This window comes from Gossypium hirsutum, chromosome D07 (genome assembly GCF_007990345.1).
Source record: "Gossypium hirsutum isolate 1008001.06 chromosome D07, Gossypium_hirsutum_v2.1, whole genome shotgun sequence".
Classification (NCBI taxonomy): Eukaryota; Viridiplantae; Streptophyta; class Magnoliopsida; order Malvales; family Malvaceae; genus Gossypium; species Gossypium hirsutum.
In genome coordinates, this window is record NC_053443.1 from 3,624,581 (window position 1) to 3,652,303 (window position 27,723).

The 27,723-nt window shown below is 33.2% G+C and overlaps 3 protein-coding genes and 1 pseudogene across 3 annotated transcripts; all 4 read right to left on the reverse strand.

Moving 5' to 3' along the window:
* Positions 1-7,954: 7,954 nt before the first annotated feature.
* Positions 7,955-9,007, reverse strand: LOC121219250 (uncharacterized). The gene is made up of 2 exons (XM_041097092.1): positions 8,577-9,007; positions 7,955-8,323 (listed from the first exon to the last, which is right to left on the reverse strand). The coding sequence occupies exons 1-2, from the start codon at positions 8,990-8,992 to the stop codon at positions 8,251-8,253; spliced, it is 489 nt and encodes a 162-aa protein (XP_040953026.1). The 5' UTR covers positions 8,993-9,007; the 3' UTR covers positions 7,955-8,250.
* A 410-nt stretch (positions 9,008-9,417) lies between these two features.
* On the reverse strand, positions 9,418-10,789 carry LOC121219477 (uncharacterized). Its single transcript, XM_041097726.1, has 3 exons — positions 10,243-10,789; positions 10,072-10,154; positions 9,418-9,720 (listed from the first exon to the last, which is right to left on the reverse strand). Exons 1-3 carry the CDS (start codon positions 10,787-10,789, stop codon positions 9,418-9,420), a joined length of 933 nt encoding a protein of 310 aa, XP_040953660.1.
* An 8,161-nt stretch (positions 10,790-18,950) lies between these two features.
* LOC121219478 (ATP synthase subunit a, chloroplastic-like) lies at positions 18,951-19,477 on the reverse strand (annotated as a pseudogene).
* A 1,655-nt stretch (positions 19,478-21,132) lies between these two features.
* Positions 21,133-27,587, reverse strand: LOC107953757 (trafficking protein particle complex II-specific subunit 120 homolog). Its single transcript, XM_016889153.2, is given in 11 exon segments — positions 21,133-21,573; positions 21,665-22,586; positions 22,589-22,617; positions 23,234-24,111; positions 24,342-24,634; positions 24,786-25,074; positions 25,386-25,445; positions 25,671-25,780; positions 26,325-26,507; positions 26,621-26,824; positions 27,010-27,587. Coding segments are annotated over 11 exon segments (3,600 nt in total). The 5' UTR covers positions 27,421-27,587; the 3' UTR covers positions 21,133-21,352.
* Between the last annotated feature and the right edge of the window lie 136 nt (positions 27,588-27,723).

The following is a 27,723-nucleotide window of genomic DNA, read 5'->3' on the forward strand; positions in this document are numbered from 1 at the left end:
AGCTGCGGGTCCCAAACAAAAATAAAAAGAGGAAATGGGGCCCTCAAAGGAGAACGTACTGTTTGCTGTATATGGCAAACTGTCCAGCTATAAGATGGTCCCCCTACCTATTTGGTGCCTCTGCCTCAAAAATTAATTATGTTAATCTATAAACAAACAAAATCGAAAATTTTATATTAATGACGGAAATAGATATAATAAAAAATATAAAAAATTAATGTAAGTTATTAGATATAAAAACAAAATCTGATCTCTGGTGGGAGAAGTTAAAAAACTTGTTTGATGCATCCATGATAAAGTTTTTTAACCGAAATTAAGAAAATGGCATTAATTAATATTAAAAATAAAAAAATAAACAGGATTTTTCATATATTTTGATAGGTGGGAGATAGACCTGCCGTCTGGCAAAAGGCGGTCACAGGGTGACAAATATCTATGTAAGGGTAAAAAGGGAAGAGAGTCGCGTATACAATTTCTTTGGAAATATCTGATTATGTGTCACTCTCCCTCCCATCTCAGGCCCACCCTATTTATTTCCTTGAGGGTACCCTTTCATTTTTTAAATTTTGGTAAACTGCGATTATTAGTCACTTAATTGTCGATAATATTTTTTCATAAAATGTTCACAAAATTATTCAACCTTTTTTAGTCACTAATAAAAAATACTTTGTTAAATTTTGAAATTGGCATAATAGTAACTTTAACTCTTAAAATTTATAACTTGTGTCAATTTAATGCTGATTCTAAAAAAAATTAACTCTCATCATTTACACATTATGTATTTTAATTTCTTTTTTGTGGCATTTGAAGGTTAATTTTAAAAGAATAAAAAATATGTAAATTATTATATTGAAATTTTCTTATGTTCCTATTTTTGATCAAATTTAGTCTATAAATTTACTTTTTATTAGCTTTTTAGGTAAAAGATCAAAAAAATAAAATACAAAAAGTTCAAGTTACTCAATATATAAATATTAAAGGTTAAAATTACTATTATGCCAATTTTAAAAGCTTAGATATTGAGTAACTTTTAAAAATTAAATATGAATATTATGTATTTGAAGGAAGAGAAGGGTTGAGAAGAGTTTTGTTTTACCTTTAAAACTGTTGGGGTGGAAAATAAAAGAAGAAATTAGATGGTGAAGTAGCATTATAGTAATAGTGTTTGAAACAAGATTTATAGTTTTGTCTAATTTCACATCAAAGATTGAGGCCATGTTTAACTTATGAACATCATTAAAGTAGTTAGTATAGTTATTGACATTTACAAGACTTGAATGATTCCGCTTTTTTTTTTCTTTTTTTTTTTTGTTTCATTATAACATATACTTTTTACGACGAATTTCGGAATCGTCGCCTTTACATGCCACCATTAATTTATTTTCTATTCGATTTTTAATTTTATATATATAAGTAAAGGTAAAAAGGAATAGGAAATCATTCATTGGGTTGGCAATATAACATGACAAATATGTTGAAAAAATTTGTCAAATATATATTGAAATAGGAAATCGTTCATGTTAAGAGTGATACTTAGGTAAAGTTCTTACAACAATGTTAACCTCAAAATTAAAATTTTATTTAAATGTTGGAGAAAGAAGTCTAATTCCACTTATTCCGATTTGTTGTTAATAGATGTGAAATGGGTATTGATATATTTATATATACCATGCAAGCTCTTTCTGCGATCTTGAGACCTTGCAGGTCGATGCCCTTAATGAAGAAGAATTCTCTTACAAGCTGAAGATCTACGAGTCCACAACCTGGTCAGGATAGAGTTTTTACCACTCAAATGTTATATACATCCATTCCTTAAGTCCACAACCTGGCCAGGATAAGAAATTAGCAAGTCAATTAAATCCTAAAAAGTCCGAAACCAACACCTAGGTAACATGTATCGTCTTGAAAATGGTCGGAGACAACCCCTTAAGAGTTCAAGTGCATTAGGACAAAAGGTCAAAGCATTCTTTCGTCTGACACTCTTAACTCTCTAAATTCTCGAGTACCTATATTTCGGCCACCCCAACCTCTGTATGGATCTAAGACGTTTCAAAATAAAATTTCTTTTAATTCATTCACTTATTTTAATTTTTTAGGGCGTGCTTGGTTAGAAAGAAAAGTGAGAGGAAAAAAAATAAGAGAGATTATCATTTTACATCTTAATGAATAAAAATCGATTCTTCCAAACTGGAATGATGAGACGAGAGAAAATGAGAGAGATGTGCATGCTAGTTCAAAAATATACATTTTTCAAATGTTTTATTTTCTTTCCTTCCATTTTTGAACTCCACCAAGTAATAAATTACTTTTTCCTTCTATTTTTTCATCTCTTTTACCCAGCACATCTATAGGAAAATATATATATATATTTTTCCATCCCTTCAATTTTTTTTTACCTCATGAGATTTTATGTTTTCATAGTTTCATCCATAATAATAATAATAATAATAATAATAATGTGTTCATGAAATTAAACTATTCAACAACAATATCCTTAATATTTTTATATCAATTTCAGTTATTTGAAATTTATAATTTGAATTATAATAAATAAATTATGTGATAAAAAAAAATCACATCAATATCAACGTATACCCGCATGTATGTGTCTGATATTATTATTATTTTTAAATCATACATCAACATTAATTTGTGGGCTCCTCTTTTCGGCGGAATTTACAGTTGTATTTTTCAAATATGAACTCAAATTATTATTGTTAGAGTCATGATCAAATATGAACTAATTTCATTTTCAGATTTATTCCAAATATCCCCCTACAATTGTTTATTTACAGGACGCCGGTTCACTTTATGAGACATATTAATTTTTTTTAATTAAATAGGATTTTTTTTCATGTTTTAAGTAAATACTCTCACATATTTCATAAAATTTATTTTAAAAATCCGACATGATTTGAGGGTAAAATTAACTTTTGTTAGGGATTTAATCGATTATTTGACGGTCAATATTTTAATTTTTTTTAAATGCGTCGCACCTCTCAATATAGATGGAAAACGTAAAAACTTATATAAAAAAGAATTATTTATATAAAAATTATATCATAACTAATGAAATTTTGGTTAAAACGGTTAAGATAATCTTTTAAAGATAATGTGTCACGACTTCAATTTTACCATAGTAATATTTTATGCAAAAATACTTTTGTATGTTTATTTTTAGCTGAATTGGTAATAATTAGAATATAAATGTGTGTTTGAAAATAACATAGAATAAACAATAAAATATATGGTTTGAAACTAACTAATCATAGTAACACATGAAATATGTACGATATTAAAATAAAGATTAAATTAAATAATGAGTAAAATGGCATTTAAACATATAAGTACATCATGTAAGCAATACTAAAGGCACTACAATTATTTATAACGGTTTTGTCATCAATTGTGAATTGATACCAGAGTTAGTATTGAGTTGACTTGTGACACCAACTCAATTAAGAACGTTATAAAAATAGGGGGAGATAATAAAAAAATGTAAAAACATTAAAATAAAACTTTGGTTGAGTAGTAAATTTAAGGTTTTACTGATCCAATTGATGCAGGTTTAAATCTTGTTGTATATATTTTTTTGTTATAATGAAAAGACTAAAATAGCTTTGAATAATATGACTTGTTTTAATTACAAAAAGATATTTTAGTAATTTTTTAACTGAATAAATATCCGATTAAACCGTGATACCGACTCAATTAAAAATTTTATTAATAATATAAATATAAATTCTACAATTAAATTAATGTTAGATTATATTTCAACTCGAAATAAACCTTAAATAATAGTAGATAATGTCGGTGCTACTCCTTATATTGCAAATACAAGTAACCTAACCAGGTTGCTAACTTCAAATCATTTACCATATGTATATAAAAGTAGCTTATAATTTGGACCTTTATTAATATCACATTACTCTTTTTAGAATTTAATTAAACTAACAATAAAGTTTAATTTCATTTTAAACTCGTTTCGGGTCTTTTTTGGCTCAACTAAAAATTTTAAGTTCTAGGTCTATATGTCTTGAGACAAGAGCTTGGATGTGTTATTATATCTCGAGACAAATGGGTGTATGTCTCAAGACAAGACCTTGATACTGTCACTTATGCCTTCAAAGTTTTTGTGTCTCGAGTCATATGTCGTATGTCTCGAGACCTGGGACAAGAGAATTGAAAATTTTATTTTCAAACACTTGCGAATCATATCAAAATTGTCCACGATAAATCAAAAACAGTAAACAAACCTATATACTATATTTAAAAAATATAAAAACTTTATACATAAAAATTAAAATACAAAAACTAAAATTTAAATTTTAAAAGAGGAGAAAGATGTCTACCAGATTTGTATAACGTATAAACGCAAAGAATCTCCGGTGCGAGAAAGCCTAAGTTTCGAGAAGCATCTGCTACCTACGTTCGTAAGCCAACGTACAATTGGCAGTTAATAACAACCAATGGCATTTTGCCACGGTACTCTTATTAAAATGTTTCGTGGACCCACACGTTTAACACGAGGCAGGCAACCCAAGGATTCGCCTAATGGTGTCCCTATTTATTAACATTTTCAGTGATCAATAGTTAATATGGGTTGATAAGATGATGATGATGATGACGACGACGACGACGACTAAGTGTTTTTTTTAAACTACTTGAGATATTATTTACAATAATTCAATTAATAATTATATAGCATGCAGTTATTTTATTTTATAAATAAAATTAAGATACCATTAATATTATAAATATTATCACACGCGTATGCATGTAAAAATTATGAATTTAAAATATAAATGTATATTTAAAAATAACTTGTAATAAAGAATGAAACATATGGTTTGAAATTAATTAATCATAATAATACATGAATATGTATGATATTAAAATAAAAAAATTAGATTAAATTATGAGTAAAACAATATTTAAATACATCATATAAACAATACTAAATGCACTGCAATTATTTATCAACTCTGAGTTATTGTCGAGTTGATTTGTGATACTACTCAATGAACATATTATTAATATATACAATTTATGGAGATAATAAAGTGTGTATATTAAAACAAAAATGTACAAAATATATTTAAATGAAGCTTTGGTTGAATAGTGAATCTAAGATTTTAGTAATTTAATTGGTGCGATTCAAATCTCACCATATATATGCTTTAATTGATTTTTATTAAAATGAAAAGATTAAAATGCCCTCGAATAATTGAACATTTTTAAAATTACGGAATAATATTTTCTAATTTCTTGGCCAAGTTGGTGACCAGGTTGAGGGTGACACCAATTAAGTCAAAAGCTTAATAAATAGTATAGATATACAATTGATGGAGATAATAAATTGTGTATATTAAAATAGAATTGTATAAAAAAGACATTAAAATGAACCTTTGGTTGAGCAATGAATTTATGTTTTAGTAATCTAATTAGTGCCGGCTTAAATTCCGTTATATGCACATTTTAATTGGTTTTTATTAAAATGAGAAGACTAAAATACTCTCGAATAACATGACTTTTTAAAAAAAAATTAAGAACATTTTTGTAATTTTATGACCCGATTGAGGGTGATATCAACTCAGTCAGGGCCTAATAGATAGCAAGTATAGATGGATATGCAACTAATGGAGATAATAAATTGTGCATATTAAAACAAAAATGTATAAAATACATCAAAATAAAGATTTGATTGAGTGTTGAATTTAAGATTTTAGTAACCAAATTGGTGTGGGTTCAAATCTCACCATATGGATGCCGATTGAGTCTTGGCTCAATTGGCATCAACATTGTTACCAATGCAGGAAGGCGTGAGTTCGAGTGTACTAAAGCAGTTATCCTCCTATTTAAAGGTTGTGGATGAATTATGTATAGTTCTAAACATCATATAAAAAGAGCATATATGATAATAACTTAAAAATGATATTTTAATGCTTAAAAAAACTCACCATATGCATATTTTTTATTGAACATTTCCGTAATTTTTTTGACTGAGTTAGTGACCCGATTAAGGTTAATACCAACTGAGATAAGGCTTAATAAATAGTATATAAAAATAAAACTTTAATTGATTAAACATAGGACCGATTTTTTAATTATGAAGTTAAAATATTTCATTAATTACCAATTTCCCAAATAACAGTTCTAATTGAATTCTGTCTGGTAAATCAAATATTAGTATTAGGGTAAACTACATTCTTTACTAAATTATGAGTAATTTTTAGTTTTGGTGATTTAATTAAAATAATTATAATTAGGTCATTAAACCATTTGAAAATTTTCATTTAAGTCATCGGACTGTTAAAATTGATGTTATATAACTTTTTCTATTCGTACTGCTTGCACTAATCAAAAATTTTTCCCATTTTCTTCTATAATTTAGTTTTTTTATGAAATAGTTTTGGATGCCACGAATCTATGAACCAAAATTCAAATAACTTTTTTTTTGATCTCTGACATTGACTATTAGATTTACTTGGATCTAAGATATGTTATTATACTCGTCAATGGGTATTGATTCATCGTACTGATCGTCGAATCATTGCTTGGACCTCGCTAGCGAATTTATTAAAAGAAAAACTTAACAACCCAATAACTTAAATAAAAATTTTCAAATAATTTAATGACCAAAACGAAAATGTACCCACAATTTAGTGACTAATGATATAGTTTACCATTATTATAATAATTTTAAAAAAATAGTTTTATGATAGATTATCATAATTATTATTAGAAATTAAATACTAGTAGTTGAGGGGTCGGTTTAGGTGAATGACTTCACTATGGAATTGAAGAATATTTAATTAATGTTGAAAACTTGTAGTCTTCTGTGCATTTGCCCGGAAAAATCCTTTTAATAATAAAGTGTGGAATTAGGGGAAGTGGAACACTTAATCAATTAATAAAGGCATAATTTTATTTATCTCAACTGTGTCCCTTTCAGTAACTTTTAATAACTTGTTTTTATTTAAGCAATCAACAGTTGTATAGACTTTCCTTATCTATATTATCATATGGTAGGACAAATTAATTCCACATTAATTTAGTTAAATAATAATATTTTTACTTTACGAAGTAAATTGTATTATTTTAAAAATATTTATTATAGTAAATATTGATAATGACAGTAAAACGATTGCAAAACAATAAGAAAAAAAAAACACACACACACATAGAGATTTTATGTGAAAAACCCTTTTGGAAAAAATCATGAATAGAAGAAGAGAAATCCACTAATGTTGAAAAACAAATGGTATAAGAGGAGCTTCAACTATATTTATTTAAGGGTTGAAAAACCTTTTGCTTTTCGCCCCCCATAGATCTCTTATTTTGCCATTATATTTATTTCATCAACAAATGACGAGATTCGGGTTACACAACTTCTAACAATATTATTTTTAATATATATTTTATATAAAAATAGAAAAATATGTACACGTTTTTAGATTTAAACTAAAACTTTTATAATTTTTAGCATTTTGAGTTTTTGACCAACTAAATCATCATTTGTTATTTGTGTCAATGTTTTATATATATATATTTATCATATAATTTTATTTTTCACCAAGTAAGTGTGACTTTCTTTTCATTGACAAGTGGCACACCCACCACGAAGCTTTTTTTTTTGCTGACATTAAATAAATGATTAAATTTTATTTACAATTTTTATATTACTTCCAAATTTGAGTTTTAATCTTTATATTTAATTTTTAACATAATATGATATCGAGCGACACATGTTCTGTTGTTCTCTCTTTATATTATAAGATGATAGTCCAATTTTAATTTTGATCCGTTTACTTATTATTATTATTATAAAATAATGACCAAATTTTAATTTTAATTCTTATAATTCGCTCAAATTTAAAATTTTATCTCAATATTTAATTTTTGACATAATTTAATTCTTTTCAAGCGTTATTTTTTTATTTTTTATTTTGAATAATCGACTGGGCTATTATTAAAAGCTTGAAATATAAAAGTTCAAGAACAAAATCCCAACAGTGCTGGGCTGGATAAAAAAATAAACAAAAATAAAACGTAGGCTACAAGCCCAAATAAGTAAAAACAGAAAATAAAGCCTAAAAAAACATAAATCAAAACGTCATTTCCCAGTCAACTCAACCAGCCTGGCCTCCATTATTTTTCATCTTTTCATTTCCAAAGCACCAGGCTTTTCAGATGATAGCATTAAAAATGTCTGCTTTAGCTATCTCTTGCCGTTTCATTTCCATTCCATCAAATTCTTTCAATCAGGATTTCGTGGCCATCTTTCTCCTGAGCCCAGATCTTCTCTCGTCTCTTCCACCAGGTAACTCCCTTCCCCTTTTCTTAGTGCCTCTTTCGCCAAGTCATGCGCCTTACCAGTCTCTGTTCTTTGTATGAATCGAAAAACAATGTTTTGGAATCGATTTTTGTTGTTCTGAATATCAATCATGATCGCACTTAGAACCGATTTATCTCTGACCCCTACTTTGCACTTGTTGATTATTGTTTTCGAATCCCCCATTACCGTGACTGAGTTAAAGCCCAATCTAATGCATAATCTGGTTGCTTCTAAACATGCCAATGCTTCTGCTACAAACGGAGAGGAAACGTTGGAGTGAAGAGTGGACTTAGAGACTACGATTTCCCCATTTTGACCCATGGCTACCATTCCTGATGCTGATCTGGAGTTGTTGGTGTTGAAAGCTGCGTCAAACTGTATGGACTCCCCTAGTACCTCTTCTCTGTGTTCGAATCTACCAGTCGTGGTGGTAATTTTTCTTTCTCGCACAACTTCAAGCTCTCCTAAGTAACTCTGTACTTTAATAGTTAGTTCCCTTCCTGATGAACTCTTCCTTTCATGGAGCATCTGATTTCTCGAGCTCCAGATAACCCATAAGGTGCAACAAAAAATACGGATCTGCTCCTTTGTTCCTCTACTGAATACCCAAGTGAGCCATGACCATGTATTCTGATCTGTATGTCTGTTACCCATGCCATATTGAGACTAATCCATGCATCCATGCTTACAGGACATTGTCTGAACACATGAAAGCTGTCTTCTTCTTCAGAACAACCACGTGGACACCTTGCAGTAGTGGTCACTCTCTTTTGTCTGAAGTTAACAAGTGAAGGGATGTAGTTCCAAGATATTCGCCATACGAGAATTAGGATTTTTGTTGGTAACTGTAAACTCCATAATTTCCTGTAGAAATCTTTGGTATCAGTCTGTAATAAATAATTACTAGGATCCAAGCTAGCTTCTTGTAATTGTTTGTAGGCACTTCTGACTGTATATTCTCCGGACAGTTACCCTTTCCATACTTTCATGTCATCACAATCCGTGCTCACAATAGGAATCTGCAGTATCTTATGAGCGATTTCCTTTCGAAAGGTATTCATAATTAACTCTGTCTTCCACTACTTGTTAATATTATCAATAAGATCAGAAACCATAACTAACTCCCCATTTTCTCTTCTATTTTGCCACATCTCCGGTTCCATACCTGGTATCCAACGGTCATTCCAGATAGATATTGAATCCCCTCTTCCAACTCTCCAGGTGAGACCATTTAGAAGGAGTCTTTTTGCTGCCCAAATGCTTCTCCAGGTAAGCGATGGTAGGTTTCCTAACTGTGAATTAAGAAAGCTAGACCTTGGGTAATATTTAGCTTTAAGCACTCTAGCTAAAAGTGAATTTGGATTATTAAACAAACGCCAGCCCTGTTTTGCTAACAACGCAATGTTAAACTGATTAAAATTTCGAAACCCCAACCCACTATTTTCCTTTAAAAAGCAAAGGTTTTTCCAAGAACACCAATGGATTCCCTTTTTTCCTCGATTCTTTTGCCACCAAAATCTCGCAACAATACCCTCCAAGTCCTCGCATAATGATTTTGGGAGTAAAAAACACGCCATTGAGTATGTCGGTATGGCTTGCAACACTGCTTTAATAAATCTCTTTTCCCCCTTGCGATAAAAAACGAGTGCTCCAATTTTCAACCTGCTGTTTCAATCTGTCTTTTAAAGTCTGAAAAGATTGCTTCTTTTTCCTACCTATCATATTTGGCAAACCCAGGTATCTTTCTGGCTCATCTGAACTTTGAACTCCCAATAAATTGGCGGTTGAATGTTTTTCTTCCTCGAGCGTATTTTTGCTAAAAAAGACAGTGGATTTAGCAAAATTCACACATTAACCTGAACATCTCTTATACTCTCTGAGAATCTCCTTAAGTGCTAACGTACCTTTTCTCGTCGCTTCTCCAAATAGAATGCAATCATCCGCAAATAGTAAGTGAGTTACCTGCGGACCAGTTCTGCTTGCCTTTACTCTTTTTAGAAGACCTTCTCTAGCATTCAATCTCATTAGACTGTATAGTCCTTCAGCACATATTAGGAATAGAAACGGACTCAAAGAATCAACCTGTCGAAGTCCCCTTGTTGGACGAAAAATTCTTCCAATACCTCCATTCACCACAACTTGATATGAAACTGTGGACATGCAATTCATGATAGATGCAACACAATTCTGCTCAAAACCTATCCGCAGTATTACTTCCTTGATAAATCTCCATTCCACTCTGTCATAAGCTTTGCTCGTGTCAAGCTTAACAACTATATATCCATTTTTCCCCATTCTTCTCTGTTTAAGAGTGTGCAATAACTCATAGGCCAACAGAATATTATCAGGAATATTATCAGAAATTAGTCTGCCTGGTAAGATAGTACTTTGTGCGCTGTCAATACATTTATCAATAACTCCTCTAAATCTGTTTGCTATCGCTTTTGCCATGATTTTATAAATAACATTGCATAAACTAATAGGGGCCTAAAATGGGTCATATTGGAGGGGTTTTTGATTTTTGGGATAAGAACAATATGAGTTAAGTTTATTTGACTGACCTCCATTTCGCCATTAAGAAAGTGTAGACAAAAACCAGCCACTTCTCCTATAAAATGCCTACATTTTTGATAAAAAAGAGCAGGAAAATCGTCTTCCCCAGGTTCCTTCGTGGGGTGCATTTCAAATAAAGCCTCCCTTCTTCTTTTGTGTATTTTGCATTGAGTTTCCTGTTATCATCATCCGAGTTACACCGATCAATTCCGGACAGTATACGCTCATAATTTGTTTGATTTTCTGACGAGAACAATTCTTCAAAATATGATTGTGCAATATGCTTCATCTCCTGGCTATCATTCGTTTCCTGACCGTTTTTATTCTGTAGTCTGATTATCACATTCATTTTCTTCCTTTGCGTTGCCTGACTATGGAAGAAGGTTGTATTTCTGTCTCCAAGTTTTAACCAATTTAGTCTAGCTCGCTGTTCCCAATAAGCTTTATCCTTTTCAATTTCAAAATTAAGTTGGATCTTCGTATCAATCATCTCAGCTAAGTTGGAATCATCCCTTTCAGTTTCTATCAAAGTTGACAGTTTGGCTGTGAGAAATTTTTTCCTTCCCTGTTTTTTCCTTTGCACCTGTTTCGTCCTTTTAATGAGCCCTTTTCGAAACATTTCCCTGTTCTGCAGGAAATCTCCATATGCCATCCCCCATATACGCTTAGCTTCATCAGCAAATGAGTCGCCATAATCCACCAGGCTTCAAATTTAAATTTATTCATTTTTTCCCATTTTTCTTCCTTATTTGTGTTGACAAAAATAGGACAATAATCAGAAAAAGAGTGAACCAAGTGTTCAACTCTTACCTCAGGGAACATGAAGATCCAACTTGTATTAGCAACACCCCTATCTAGGCGCTCTTGGATGTTCGTTTCTGGTAAGTTTCCTCTCTCCCAGGTGAACCATCTACCAGAGTATCCCACATCAGCAAGCTGACAAAAGTCTAACGCTTCTCTAAACAATTCCATTCTTTTTTCCTCTCTTGGTAAACCTCCCTTCTTTTCAAAATCAAACAGTATTTCATTGAAATCCCTACAAACCAGCCAAGGGGTATCTTCCTCTCTATGAAGATTTTTCAAAGTAGACCATGAATCAACTCTATCTTGCGCATATGGAGTTCCGTAAAAACCCGTAAATCGCCATTTCCTATCCTTTTCTTCATCCTCCACTTCCACATCAATGTGTCTTTTTGAGAAATTCTTTAGCGTAACATTGATGTTATTTCGCCAAGCTAGGCACAATCTCCTCTAGAACCCTCCGAATCAACATCAATGCCATTCCAAAATCTGCATCTTCTTCTAGTTCTTTCCGTTCGTTTCCTGCAAAGCTTAGTCTCCATAAAGAAGACAATTTGGGGATTATAAGTCCTCAGCGAATGCTGAAGCCTTCGAAATGTCCATAGACTCTCCAATCCACGGACGTTCCAACTCAGAATTTTCATTGTTGCCGGTCGGCTTGCCATTTGGCAGCCGCCGATAATAAATGATTACTTTCCACCATTCTCCTATTTCCAGTACATTTCTCAGTTCTTCTTTTCCTATTATATCTTCAGTTTCCCCCCTGGGCCTCTTTTTTCCTTCCTTCCCGACTAGAGCAACATCTTCTAGATCCTGTTCCATCGCAATAGGAATTAAGTTCTCCTTGCCTCGTTCTGCGTGAAGTGAACCTCCCGTCAAATTAAATCCAAGGACTGGATCAACATTTTCTCCGTATCTTATCATCCACCCCGAGGACTCTTGTACCTTTCTGAGATTTCCAGATTCTGCATTAATGCCTCCACTATCCCCATCTTTTTTCTCCCGTAGCCAAATGCTTTTCATTGTTAATGACCTTCGTGATTGGGCTCGAAGAGACAAGTCCCAACCCATTTCAGCAATTTCCACTCCCAAGGTTCATTCTTTCCTCACAAAACGAGTCATTGTGCCCAAGTCTTCCACAATAGAAACAAAATAAAGATAAGCGCTCATATTTAAAATTGACGTATGAACATTTTCCACCAAAAGAAATTTTCTTCCTCCTTTTCAAAGGACGCCTTATGTCGATCTGTACTCTAATTCTCATAAAATTCCTATTCCCTTTTCCCAATGAAGAGACATCATGCTCCATGAAATTTCCCAAGAAATTTCCTAACTGGACAGCCAGAATATCAGAAAAGAGACCAGTAGGAATGTTATAAATCTGGACCCAAAAAGGTGTCAGAACTAGAGGGATCTGTAGAGGATCTTCCCCCAATTCCAATTTGTATAGTACCAACAGATGATTGTTGAAAGTCCAAGGTGAGCCTTTCAAAACCCTATTCATATCCATTGCATGAAAAAACTGAAACAGATACCTTTTTTCTCCAGATCACAGATTCGTACTCCCTTAACCGGATGCCACAGATTTGCCATTGTACTTTTCATTGCAGGAAAGTGGATCGTGCTTGCTGTGAGAAAACATCCTACTAATTGAAAGATTTCGCCCCTGTTTTCCCTGTTTAGATCTATTGGTATGTGGATGATTTCCTCTTCTTCATCATTAATTGACAGTTGGCCTAACACATTCTCCATTCTTTGCAGGTGAAAAAAAAAAACTCCCAGCCTTCGTTAAACACAGGTCTTATTTCAAGAAGAAAAGCCTATACATATCACAGATGACTAAAAGCAGAGTAACGATAGAAACAAAGCAGAACGAAAAACCTAAAAAACTCTTGGCAGTGGCGGCAGACAAAGGCTTGCTAGGGTAGCAGACTATATATAAAAAGTAAATTTTTTTTCTTTTCAAGCGTTATTTATATAACTTACATAGTAATTGTATAAAGATAAATATATTTTATCACTTCATTTGTTATTTTATCTTTAAATTATATTATAAAGTGATTGATTCACACGTTGAAGAGTGTATCATGTTTTAATTCTATCGGATCATATTTTTAATCTCAAATTATTTCAAAATTTTCTAATTTATCTTAATTTAATTGATAAACTTTTTGAGAGATATTTTAATCAATGTTTTCATGACGAGTTCAAATAAGTGTTTTTAAGAAAATATCTTAATCAATATTTTCAATATTGTTTTTATGTTACATGACTATCAAATGAATATATACTTTTAATTTCTAATGTCACACCAAATGAATATATACTTTTAATTTCTAATGTCACACCAATGAGTTTGAGAGAAGAATTTTATCGTAACAGTTTGACCTACGTTTTAGATTTACAAAAGTAAACGTACTAATTAATTCTTAAAAATAGAAGTAGAAAACTGAATTCTAAATGTACAACATGTATAGAGATTAAGTACGTATTTTAATTTTAAAAATTTTACTCTATAATTCGAGACAGAATGCAAGTGTGGGTGAAACCATATTAATTCATTATGAATTTAGAGACTTATTGTCGAATATTTTTCATTTGTGTTTTATATGACTAAGATGAGATTATTCATTTATGATTCGTGTGATGTTTTTGTAGAAATTTATAGCAGTAATAGTGAAAGTGTATGTCGACTTTTTAAGTGCTTCATTTTGCTGTGTAAAACAGGATGTTGACAGCGCACATAAGATCTCGCTAAGTTTCATAAGCAGCTACAGCAACAACTCGATACTCTGCCTCGATAGAAGATCTCGCAACAGTGCTTTTTCTTTTTTTATTGAAGACCAGTTGATGGGAGTGAGACCATGGAAAAGAATGTATCCTGCGGCTGAGATGCGATCGTTTAGGTCACTAGCCCAATCGACATTGTTATACATGTAAAGATTAGAATCACATTGTTTAGAGATATAGAGACCAAAGGTTGTTGCTTGCAAGTAGGAAAGCAATCCAATGTGAAGGATAGTGCATGAATTTGGGTAACTTATTCACTGATCAACAAATGTTTGGCTTTGTGAATGATAAGTATTGTAATTTTCCAAGAGCTCGTCCGAACTCAGCCCCAGCAACAGGTGCAATGCCATCATTGATGGACAAAACTTGGTTGGAGCTCATGAGAGCCGGATCACGTTTAATTTCATGCATACTCGTATTTTGAAGAACATCACAAACATAATTTCATTGTGATAAAATTAAATCATAAAAAATAGGAATGATTTCGATACCCTAAAAGAAATTTAATTCACTGAGATCTTTGATAGGAAACTTTCTAAAGATGAAATGAGATTACAAAAAAGAATCGGACTGTTACCAGTGATGACAATGTCATCAACATAATCCAAATAGTTACCATGAATATGAAAGATAAACAAGGAGGCATCTAATTGAGACCGATGAAATCTCATTTGGAAAAAAACTTTTGTGAGTTTCTTATACCATTGTTGAGGAGTTTGCTTGAACCCATAATTTGTTTTAGTAAATCGAAAAACATGATTTTGATTATTTGAATCCTTAAATCTTAGTGGTTGTTTCATAAGAACATATTCATCAAGAATTCCTTATAAGAAACATTATCAACAGTGAAGCCTATAGTCAAAAGTCTGGCTTAGAAATTGATGTTATGACAATTATAAAAAGGTAAAATGACTTTTTCAATCTCAACATTTATAACTTTAATCAATTTGATTTTTACTTGTTTTTTTTTGTACAATGATAATTTGAATTCAAACTATTCTTGGAAACGATGAATGCCCAACTAATATGCTTCAACTTATACGTGTTTTCAATAAAATGCACATAAAAAAATTAAAATTAAAAGTTTTTTTTTGGGTATTTTCAATAAATTTTTTGAAAATTGTAGTTTTTTTTCATAAAATGAGAAAATAAGAAAAAAAATGAAAATACCTTTAAAATCTAAAAATATAATTCTAAAAAATTATAGTTGTTTTTCCTTTTTGTTTTTTCATATAATCTCCCGAGCCTAACAAGAAAAAAAAATCAAAGCTTTCATAACAAAAAATTCTTTAGGGCTTTCATAACAACAGTATAAAGGGTGTTTTAGGGCTTACTTATACGTTGTAGGTGTGAGGGAAGAAGTGTCATCGACGGTGTAGTCAATGGGTTTCTTTGGCTTTAAGATTTGGCAACTGGATAAGAGACATTTGGATAACTGGGGTTCAGTTGAGTTGTATTTGATTGGGTGGTGGGTGGGAGTAGGAGGCATGGTTTGGGTAATTTATTTTTGGAATTAGTCAATCTTGTTGGGGAAAGTATAGTTGAGAGTATTTGTTAGTGTTGGAATTGTACGAGTGTCTTAGTTTAGTGTAAATGAGTTGATTTTTTATCATGTTGATGGCCATTCTCTCTGAGGTTATCATCCTTAGAATGTTAGTGTGGGTTTGGATGGGCAATTGGGTGCGGTGCGGTGCGTTTAGCTTACTTTTTGTCTCACGCTACAGTATCGCTACAGTATCTAATCTCACCGCCACCGCTGTTTTTACACTAACCGCAGGTAAACGCACCGCCCATCCAAACTCACCCTTAGAGTATATATTACTTAAAACTCTTTCATAGGTATGGATCAAATCACAGGAGAATATATTCTCTAATAGAGAATGGTTGAAATTTAATATTAAGAAGCCGATAAATAAATATGGGTAAATATACAATTTAATGGGGAAAAGAAGTAAGATCCTAGATCATTTCTTTGATTACGGGATGAATCACTTGTGAGAAATTCTCTTTCCATTAAACATGACTCGAGACACATCTTGGATGTCTTATTCTTCCATTTAACCCATTTTACCGTGGAGTTTTTCAAGTAGAAAACTCATGTAAGATACTTACTTGACCATAGAATCCCGAAAATTCATTATTCTCATATTCTCTCTCACGATTGCTCTTAATCTAAGCAATTTTCCTAATTTCATTCATCAGCCTTTTACATAGTTTCTTAAAAGCATAAAAAAGGTCAAACTTTTCATGTAGGAAATTAACCCCAAGTATACTTGGAGTAGTCAACTACACATACATAAACTTAACATTTACCTCCCAAGCTCTCTGCCAGCATTGGTGCTATAAAATCCATGTGCAGAAGTTCTAAAGATCAACTTTTTGGATAAGTTGCAACTGAGGATTTAACTCACGTTGTTTTTTCTTCTTCAAAGACTCACCACAAAAATTGGGAATTGTTATTCCTAATTTTGGTAGTCCTCAAATAGCATAGAACCTCACCAATCTCTATAACCCTTTGAAATGTATGTGGCCAAGTTGTTCATGCCATAGTTCAAGATCTAAAGAGCTAGCTCAATTACAAGTGGGAGGTTCCACCAAACTATAGCGATTATCAAATGACCTTGCACCCTCCATGATCAATATACTAGATTGGTTGGTCACCTTGTAACTTTCTTTGGTAAAATTCACCAACATGCCTTGGTCAAAAAGTTGATTTATGCTAATCAAATTGGCCTTTAAATCTTCTACAAGGAACACATTCTTAAGTTTAGGCATACCATCTACATTTAGCACTCACTTGCCAAGTATCCTACCCTTTTTGTCATCACCAAAAGTCACACTACCTTCATGGTTTTCTTGAAAATCCTTAAGACATCCCCTATTTCCAGTCATTATGCAAGGAATGGTGAGCAACCAAACAACACTTTTTGTCTTTTCCACTAAAGACAAATTTATGTTTCTGCTGTCTATCAAGGTAACTTGAGTTGCTACTTGAGGTACAATTGGATGATTTCTTCCGAGATCCTTTAGCAACTTGTAACATTTAGGCCAAGTATGCCCTGCAATTCCACAATAGTGGCACACCACTCTTCCTTTGAACTTCTGGGACTTCTCATTAGCATGAGCAACAACCTTCTCGGAACTTTTTGGCTTCTCAACAATCTCTTTTGCTTTGAAAAACACAGTTGGGGAAATTGTCGACATACCCTTGACTTCCACATCCATGTTCTCTTCTCCCAACCTCTCATTCTTAGAACCCATCTTCTTCAAAATAGTCTTGAGTTGCAGTTAACTCCTTCACAACTTCACTTGAGTTTGGATTTTTTTTCAAAGGAAAAACTGTTTTTCTTCAAGAATTTTCAAAAGCCTCTGGTTCTCCTATTTTAAGGCTAATTTGACAATGCTTTTGATAATGCTGTGAAAAAGTACTTTTATATAAAACGTAATTAGCAGAGGTAAGTCTGTCCGGCGTTCCCTCGCGTAAAGGGCGACTTTGGCATCGGCTCTCTCTCGTTAGGTAATTACCGAGGCGAAAGCAGCTCTCTCGGAAGTCAGTTTTCCCGAGAAGTGTTTTTGAAAATTTTAGTTTAAAATTTGAGTGTTTAGCATTGCTGTCAAAAAGTGTTTTTGAGAAATAAAATGTAATATAAAAAAATTATTATAACTTGTTGTTAATATTTTAATATATGAAATATAAATCTTAAATATTTTTAAGCAATAAATATTAATTATTTATAAAATTTAATTAAAATATATAAACTATAGTTTAAATATTTAAATATAACCATTAAATATTTGTAATTAGTATTTTAAAAAATATTTTTTAATTAATGATTTAACACATTTGTAATTAAGCACCAAGAAAAAAAAAAGAAAAGTACTATATTATTGGAGGGGTGAAAAAATAATTAAGCACCAAAAGTATTTTTGGGAGAAAAAAAACTAAAATTTTTAGCTTCTCCTTTTTAGAAGTGCTTTTGAAAAACACCTCTGAAAAGTTAAAAATTTCGGCCAAAAACAGTTTGTTCTGCACAGCTTTTCTTCCAGAAATGTTTTTGGAATCAGAAATGTTTTTTTTAAGCAATGAAGAACTAGCCCTTAGCATAGAGTTATCATCCATCAGTCTTACATTAATCTTACATAGTTGACACTTGTCAAGCATGGTTTTGTAAGGGTAAAATATTTAAAAGGTTTTAATGAAAAAAAATAATTAAAATATAAAAGTAAAAAAATTAAATAAAAAGAAAATTTCAGTCAAACCTTAGAAAAGTAAGTGAGTGTTCCTCAAACCGTAAACAATAAATAATTTTTTATCAAGCCTCAAGAGTTTAAATACGATGAATGTTGTAATCAAAGAATTGTCATTCACGGTCTACATCATGAGTCATGAATTAAAACATGTTCTTGATTACCTTTTGCACTATGCAATGATAGCAAGGTTAGTGTTTTTCATGGGTTGGATTAAGTATTAACAAAATTTTAGGCTCGGTTGAATATATTTATAGAAATACCTCAGTTCTTTTTTTTTGAAAGACCCGCATAAAAATATGCTACTGACGTAAGTAAAGCTAAAGCAACAGTAGTATTTATATCATTCGTGGGTGCGGCTAACTCTCCATGAAGTAATTGTATGATTTTCCAAGGTAACAGAGCACCAGACCAATTACAAACAAAAATAAATAGAAACATGGTTCCAATAAAGGGAACTCATGGACCATATTCTTCTCCAATCTGAGTTTTGCTTAAGTCTCGAATGAATTCAAGAACATATTCGAAGAAATTTTGACCAGCGGTTGGAATGGTTTGTGGATACCAAACATTGATAACGGCGGAACCTAATAAGATAGCAATTACAACCCAAGAAGTAATAAGTACTTGGGCATGGACTTGGAAACCTGCTATTTCCCAATAGAAATGTTGGCCTACTTTCACACCAGAGTTATCATATAACCCGTTTAGTGCATTTGATATGCCATTCATATTAACCTCAGATAGAAATATAGCTTTACTTTAAAAAAAAAAAGGAATTATTTTGATTCAATCTTCTCTTGCCTGCTTAAATTCCATATTTTTGACACCGATGAAACTAATCACACAATATTCATAGTTTTTTTTATCTCTTTTGTGCGACAGATTTGGATTCAGGTCCGTTCGAAAAATTGGTTTAAATTTTTACTCAAGGTCGACCTGGATAAAAAGTTAAAACCTGGATCTAGTTCCACCTGGTCGTATTAATTTTTTTATATAATTTTTTTTAAATATCATACACCAAATACACTAAAAATATTAAAATAAATATTTTTCAAAAAATTGAAAATAAAATAAAATAAGTATTTATACTTAAATAGCACTAACATAAATGCAACTTAACAAGCAAATGCTTCTAAAATAGTAGCAAAATTAAGAATAAAACAAATCATATACAATATCTAAATATTAATAACAAAATAGTAGCAATATAGCAGTAAAATGATAGCAAAAAGTGAGAAAACAACAGCAAAATAACAAGGGATATTTTTATTGTAAATTCAGGTCGGGCCCGGACTCGACTCATTTTCTAAATGAGTTTTACTTTTTGGTTCAAAACCTCTGTATCTAACTGATCCCATGAGCAACTCTAAGCAAGATTGATCTCCCTACAACAAGAGTAACTAGGAAACACTAGAAGAAATGTTGGAACTTTGAATCTTGAAACTAAATTACTTATCAGAATTTAAGATTTATTTTTATATATTCAACATAAAAGAAAGGTAGGGGATACGATACAGTAATTCATAGTTAAACATGGTATTTCTTAAAGTATAAATAAACTTGTAAGTTGTTGGAGATTTTGTTATTATTGAGTCTTGTCAGTCCCTATCAGTTTCCATAGGTGTTTGAATCATGTAGACACACGAATTTCACATTTGTTTGAAGGGTTCATTTTCAACCACAGTGATTCCTTTCTTCCTTTCCCAAATGGGAGAATCAGACCCCATTCCCCACTCTGCACTTCTCCATAACCCATTTGTTGTTTACCTCAGATTTTAATTCAACAATCTCTAACCCTTCTTATTTAAAAAAAAATTCCATAATGATTGATACCTAAGAAATTACAAATAATTTGATGTAACAAAGTTCGAGAATCTGTTTTTGTTACAATTTTACATTTTAGCTTTAATCTAGTACTGAAAAACACTTTAGTTTTTTTTCACATGTTTTATGTCTAACTATTTTAAAACATATATGTTAAATAAACTTTTTCCTCATAGTGCAAAAATTACTATTAAAAAAAACTTACTTCGTTAACAAATAACATGGAAAAGAACAGATGGGTCCTTTAATAGATTTTAAAAAAAACTTCCCTTGTTAATTTCATTATAATGCTTTATTACGCGAACTCTTGATGCACCCAATCATCCAACTTGTGAACCAAGGACTTTCATATATAAGTAGATTCTAAGACCCATAATGTGGGTAAAACCATAGTTGTAGTACATACGTAAATACTAATAAAAGGTAATTTTAAAAAAATTTTAAGTGATAGATATTGATTACAACTTAGATAAGAGTTCCCCCACCATATAATGGATGCCATTACTTGTAAACCATATTCTGAGGATTAAGCAAACAAGGAATTGGAACGGGAACATCATATACATACAAATGTATAACACCAATCACAACACGTCCAAATAGATAGATAATAATAAGCAATCATCTCAAAACAAAGCATATTATCTTGATTTATATGCACTACTAAATCCCTAGTTTTTGTAGAGCAGACCAAAGAATTTTTTTGTATTGGAGTGGAAGGGGATGTAGGTTTGGGAAACGGTCAAAGAAGTAAAACTAAGCACAATGTTTACTTTGTGTGTGAGGAATATTTGATCATGCAGTCCCATTGACATGGACATGGAACGGAGGACCCCGACAGAAAATAGGCTCATCAGATGATTCACTTTTTGCTCTAGCTCTTAAAACGTCATTGGCATCATCAATTACAGCAGCTGCAACCAAGGTGTACTCACCTGGGACAAGAAAGTACAAGGAGAAACCATGTTTGGTTTCTTCAAGTGGAGGAACTTCCATGGTGATTCCACTTAGAACACCTGATAACAAATTATAGCCATGTAAAGAAAATCAATACATTATGGAACTGCCACAGAATGATATACCATACATAAAATAGAAGGAACTAACCAGCCCATATGACGGTAGCCTTTTCGCCCTCAATAGAATTTGCTCCAGCTACATCTCGGCATGTAACACTAAGATTCATCTTGATGGTTTCCTTGGTGTTATTCCTGACCAGGACTTCAAAGGGAGTCATATCATGCGCAATTACAGAATTCTTTGATGCAATGTGCTGGATACTTGTATCAGATTCTTTTTGTAAATCAAGTTTCGCAGCATTTTCAGAACCATTTCTAGCAAGCCTGAAGCCAAAAGTCAGGGGATCTGGCAATAGCACATCCATGACAGAAGACTGAAGAGCAGCCTGTATAGCATCCTTGCAATTCAGTTCTCCAGAGCTGTTGCGTCCTGATTGCCACTGGACTTTAATTCTGGAAATAAGGTTCTTAATGGAAGCATTTAGTTCAGCCTTTGTATTCCTTTCTGAAAAATTAGAATTTCTACCAGCAGTAGACCCATCAGACTGCAAATCCTTCGAAAAAATTGAACCATCAAGAAAAGGTAACTTAAAATGCTCTAGTGGTATTAATACCCTTGCAAAATGGTCCCTGTCAATTCGTGTTTTAGGATAACCATATTCAGCAGCACAGTCAACAGAAAGGTTGTCCTCATTGCCTGACTTTTCCAATTGAACAGAGACACTAATATCAAATACAACATCAGTTGGATTAGACAACTCTAGTTCAAGAAAACGTAATCCCCAGCTTCCTCTAAAGGGATCAATCTTCACCAATCTGTCAATCTTACTATAGCCAACAGCTTCACCAAAAGGCTTGCTATCCATGTTAGCTAAACTGGAAGGACTCTCACCGACATGTGCAGGAATCTCCATAGAAAGCAGACGAGCTTTCACAAAAGACAAACCTTGCAGAACACAGATTTGTAATGGAACAATGAGACGCCTTCCCGGGGCACAGAGGATTTGTTTGTTTCAATATCTTGAGCATCTCCTAGTGGCCCTGAGAAGAGAATGATGAATTTAAGCAAGGCTTAGTGGATAAAGATCTTTCAGAGAGTTCAATGCCATAGTTACATGCAATTCAATAATAATTGTAATAGAGAAGGTACTGGTCATCGAAGTTGCATGACCTTTGTTATGTAAAGCATCCAAACGTGGCAACACCTGCTCCAGTGATTAAGTTCTTGAAACTCGGAACAAAATTTTGCCAATTTTCATTCCTTAAAGGGTTGAACTAAATGGATATACTTCCACCTTAATACACAAACTAAATTATCAGTTCTAAAAATCACTTAGAAGAGACGACTCAGAAAGTACTACAGTTTTTTTTTTTTTTTTAATTATAACCGTGTATGATTTACTGCAGATGGACCTTGATATGTATCATAGCAGCTGGCACTTTAACCTTATAAGGAAAGTCATTAATTATCAATTGATCTGGTCCAACAGTACAACAGGTATCCCTAGAAGGTATTTTTGAAACCCAAAAATCCCACAATTTATTGCAGTTAATATGTAAAATGCTTATTGAAAATATAACGGAACAAGAAAGATATGTGAGTGAATATTATGCGAGACATTGAATAGCTGCGCCATATGAATTTTACAACAAATACCTGCATAATGGATCAACAATGAGGGGCTGCTTCCATCCTTCAAAGTTCTACCCATGCTTCCAAATGCATTCTTACCAGCTGCAGTATCACTCTCACCCAAGAAAAGTCGCCAACCTTTCAAGGTCACAGGTATGGTTACTTCTGCTCCCGGTTTCAATGGGAGAGCAGATTTTAAATTTTCATAAGCAATTGAGATTACAGAATCTTGGTTTTTTCCAGACAGTGAAATGTGCACCTGCTCAATTGGAACCGTGCCAGCATTAGCTAGGTTTATCCATACATCTCGAATTTCACCTTCATATAGAATGATGGCACCATCACCACCTACAACATGTGACACTAATAATGGCAATGGAGGTATTACAGAAATACTCGGTACAGATACACTTCTCAGTCTTGGTGAACCACAACAACGGAAAGGGTCAGAAAGAACAAGTCCTTGTGCTGCTCCAAGAAGCAAATTATCGACATCCTTAAAACGGTGTTTGGTAATTACACCGAAACAGTGAACAGTGCATCCTCGAATCACCACTGGCCCAATAGATGTTGGGATTCCAGACAATGTGATCACCTGGGAAGAATTAGGTGGGAGATCCACACTAAGGGGAAAAGCATCAAAATTCCCTGATTGCACCGAGAGATAGATGCTGTCAACACTTAAATCAAACCCACAAGGGTTAGCTAACTCCACAAAGACCTGGACAGGTTCACCAACAATCCAAATCAACTCTTGCTTGCTATTATCATTTGACTCTCCCTTGCTGAATGGTGTATAGATAAAAGGTCCTGAAGGAGCAGATCCTGCCCACCAATCTTCTCTTGCTGGATTGCGTTTTACAATATCCATTTGCGAGGGATGAAGAGGAAATGAGTATAACCTGCATTTATATACAACCATGAACATTTCGGAATACCAAGGTATTAAAGAAAGTTGTAGTTAACGGTTTCTTTGATTTTAGTAAAAGAACATCTTGACAGAAGGGGAAACCATGCAAAATGCCTAAGCAAAAATTAAAGAGACTACATAGCATCCCAGGAACTGACAGCTGGAGTAAGGAAATAAATTTCTCCTACAAAATCTAGATGATTTTAAAACAGTGAGACAAACCTTATGAAGGGTAAGGCAGGGTCAGCACATCGAGTTCCCGACGGCAACCTTTCAGCTGAATTTGTCAACGCCCTAGCAAGGCCATTTTGCCCAGCAGGTGTGATTAGAGGGTAATAAGATCTTAGTAGCCTTGCTGCTGCACTCCAGGCAGCAAGAGGATCTCCTGCACGAACAGCAGATAGTAATATCTCTCTCAGCACAACCATCTGCAAGGTGCTCCATTGAGACTCAAACAGTGAAACTACCGATTGATGATGCATTTTTCCACTATCAACATGACCTGTTTCAGTTTCCTTCAATAAAAGAAACAGTAGCACAGGTTGTTATAGTATGACACTTTACAAAGAGAGAACAATGTCAATTAGACAGCGTTAACTTTATAAAATGTTATTATTAACATATAAAATGTGTGCTACATAATTTCCTCCATTCTTCTATACTCACATCGGAAAGAGACTGTTTTGAGATGGATGTTCTACTCTGAACACGATATGCTTTTGTGGTCATTGCCAACACTTGCATGGCACTAATAGCAGCAAACCTATTTTCTTGTTGTAGATACAACTGAGCTACCTGCCTTGAGAAAAAGGCAGCTTTTCGTTGATAACCAAGAGTACCAAATAAACGAGCTATTTCAACAAATAATATGAGTTTGTCGCTCGCATCAATCAAAGACTTTGCACCATCGGCAGCACTGGTTAACAACTCTGCAACCTCCTTAGCCAGTTCTCTCCTATAATAAACCAGAAAAAGGTTCAAAAAATTTTCATTAAGAAAACATTTAAGCATTTCAAACAGAGTTTAACTTAGAAACCATGACAAGATCTAGGAATTTAGACAGGATCAGACTTAAAAGTGCCTCTATCTTATGTCTTCTTAAGGAACACCACAGACAAGAGTAAATAAGAGGAAAATGATAATGATACATCCAAATTGTCAATATACAGAAAAATATAATTGTAACAAGTATTGAGGAAACTAGTTCTCGTTCTGTTTACAAGCAAGCCCGATGAGATGATAATGGCATTAAGCATTGATATATACCTGCATAGAAACCTGGCCAATTTCAAAGTAGCTTCCAGTTCAAAGGTAAGCGGTGAAACTCTGCATTTAAAAAATTAAAACTGTTAGTATTCAAAAGGTTAAAGACGGACAGAAAACTTTACTTTTTTTAAAATAAAAAAATGTTCATAAATTAAATACTTTTTTCAGCAGTTCATAAGATTAGACTGAAAAAAGTTAAGGTACATCATAAAAAGGCTACAACATAAAGAACAAGCATTCTAGAAATATTTGTAACTGAAATGAGAGGAATAAATGGACATGTACCTCTGAGCATTCTCTTGAATGAAGGATTTCCTATAATGCACAATGACACTATTATAGCGATACCTAACCTCATCTTCTATAGCTATATCCTTCTGGCCCATTCGATCAACCTGATGACAAGAAAAACAAATAAATACATGGTAGAAGAAGAAATCATATTCATAGATGTTTGCTCTATATTATCACCTGCAAACTTGCCAGTAACATGCAAACACATCTGAACCCCATCCCCACCCACCCTGGTGAAAAATAGAAAATAGAGAAGCAATGAAGGACGAAAAATTGGTCCCTACACATGCAATAAACCCTCAATTGGGAAATAAACCATCATCAATTCAAATATGATAAACCTCAACTAAAGATGATCACTGGACATGAGTCGCAGTACCAATACTGACTTACAGAATTTAGAGACATTCCTCACTTATCCCTCTTTGAAAAATTGTAGGAGCTGAACTTGAAAACACACTTCCTAATAGTGACTTTTTTGAGAGAGCAAACAATTGTATGATGAATTTCAGAAACAGAGCAACCAACCTTATCCATTAGTTTCTATTCATGCACATCTATAAATTTTAAATAAGCCAATCATGTTTAAGGGCTCATACAAATATTGCAAATAGCAGATGAGTTTGGTTCAGAGGCCACAATTACCAATAAGGCACAAACGCTACCCTCCAATGCCCCAGCATACCAGAAGTAGTCAGCAGTCAACCTTGCGAGTTCAAGCGCAGTTGAATAATGAGCATTTGCATCGACAGGTGATCCTGCCAACAAACAGTAATCCCCTATTGTCTTCTGTGCACGAGCAAGTCTCCGTTTTTTGGCCTTGATCACCTGCATTATTATTTTTATCAAAACAAACTCAGTAAGTAGAAAGTTCCCAAGCCATGCTAACAAACAACAAATAAACGCACAGATTCAAATGCCTAGGACACCTAAACATAAACCTCCTCAGAGCTAAGAGTTGCTTGAGAATCCAAAGGCGTCTTCAAAATAGTTCCAGCTGATTCTGCTTGAAGAACCCACTTCTCGAATTCCATCAATAATGAAGCAGAGATATCCTGCATCATTGTCTGTAAGTGAAGTTCCTGCGCTGAACGGTCTGAAGGAGGAAACAAAACCAAGTTTTCTCTCTTCTTAGTGTCTTCCAGCTGCAACAGAAAACAAAAGTGGACCACGGAATCACTAACAGCTCGATTTTGTTCTAGTTTATCACGAAAAATGAAAGGTTTGAGAAACACAAATCACATCATTCCTTCAGCAAATTACCAGTAATTAGAACTTAAAAGTGTAAGGTATAATTAAGTAAACGAAAACCCCAATTCAGATAACTCACTTGAGAATCGCCAGGAGAAAAGGCGAAGCAGCGTTGAACGAGAACAGAAGAGTAACCTCTCCAGGCGGCATTGAATTGATCGATGACGAGATCAAGATCTGGCGAGGAAGGACAGTGGCAGATGCCAATTACGCCGAGGATCTTGCGATGAGGCTGGAAATCTTCCCATGGGCTGGGCGGCGCACCGCCCAACACAAATTTGAACCGGAGCGAGCCGGTTTCCCAAGGCTGGTGAGCGAAAGGGGATTTCTGATGCTCCGTGTAGAAGGAGCTGATGGTGGAGAGAGGGATGGTGCGATGACGCAGTAGCATGGAGTGGTAGTCCCGAAGGAGAGTAGAAGGTACATCGCCGATTGGAAGGACGGCGATCCGGATCATGCAGGAGGTCTCGATGCTTACATCGGGTTCCATTTTTTGTGAGATCGGAGCGTAGCGATAGTAGAGTGGAGTTGGGCGTTTCAGATTAGGAGCATTCCAATCGTTCCAGTGAGGGTGAGTGGCCCAGTAAGAATCAGATTGAGAAATGGGATTGTAATTTCGAGTTTCGTTGAGTTCATTAAATTATTTTGTATTTTTTAATCTCAATTCTCATAAAATGATAATTTCTCTTAATATTACATCTACATATCAATAAGTAATATATTATATGCATAATTATAATAATTCATAAAAAGTAGTAAAATTATTGTAAGCTCAAAATAATTATTTTACATA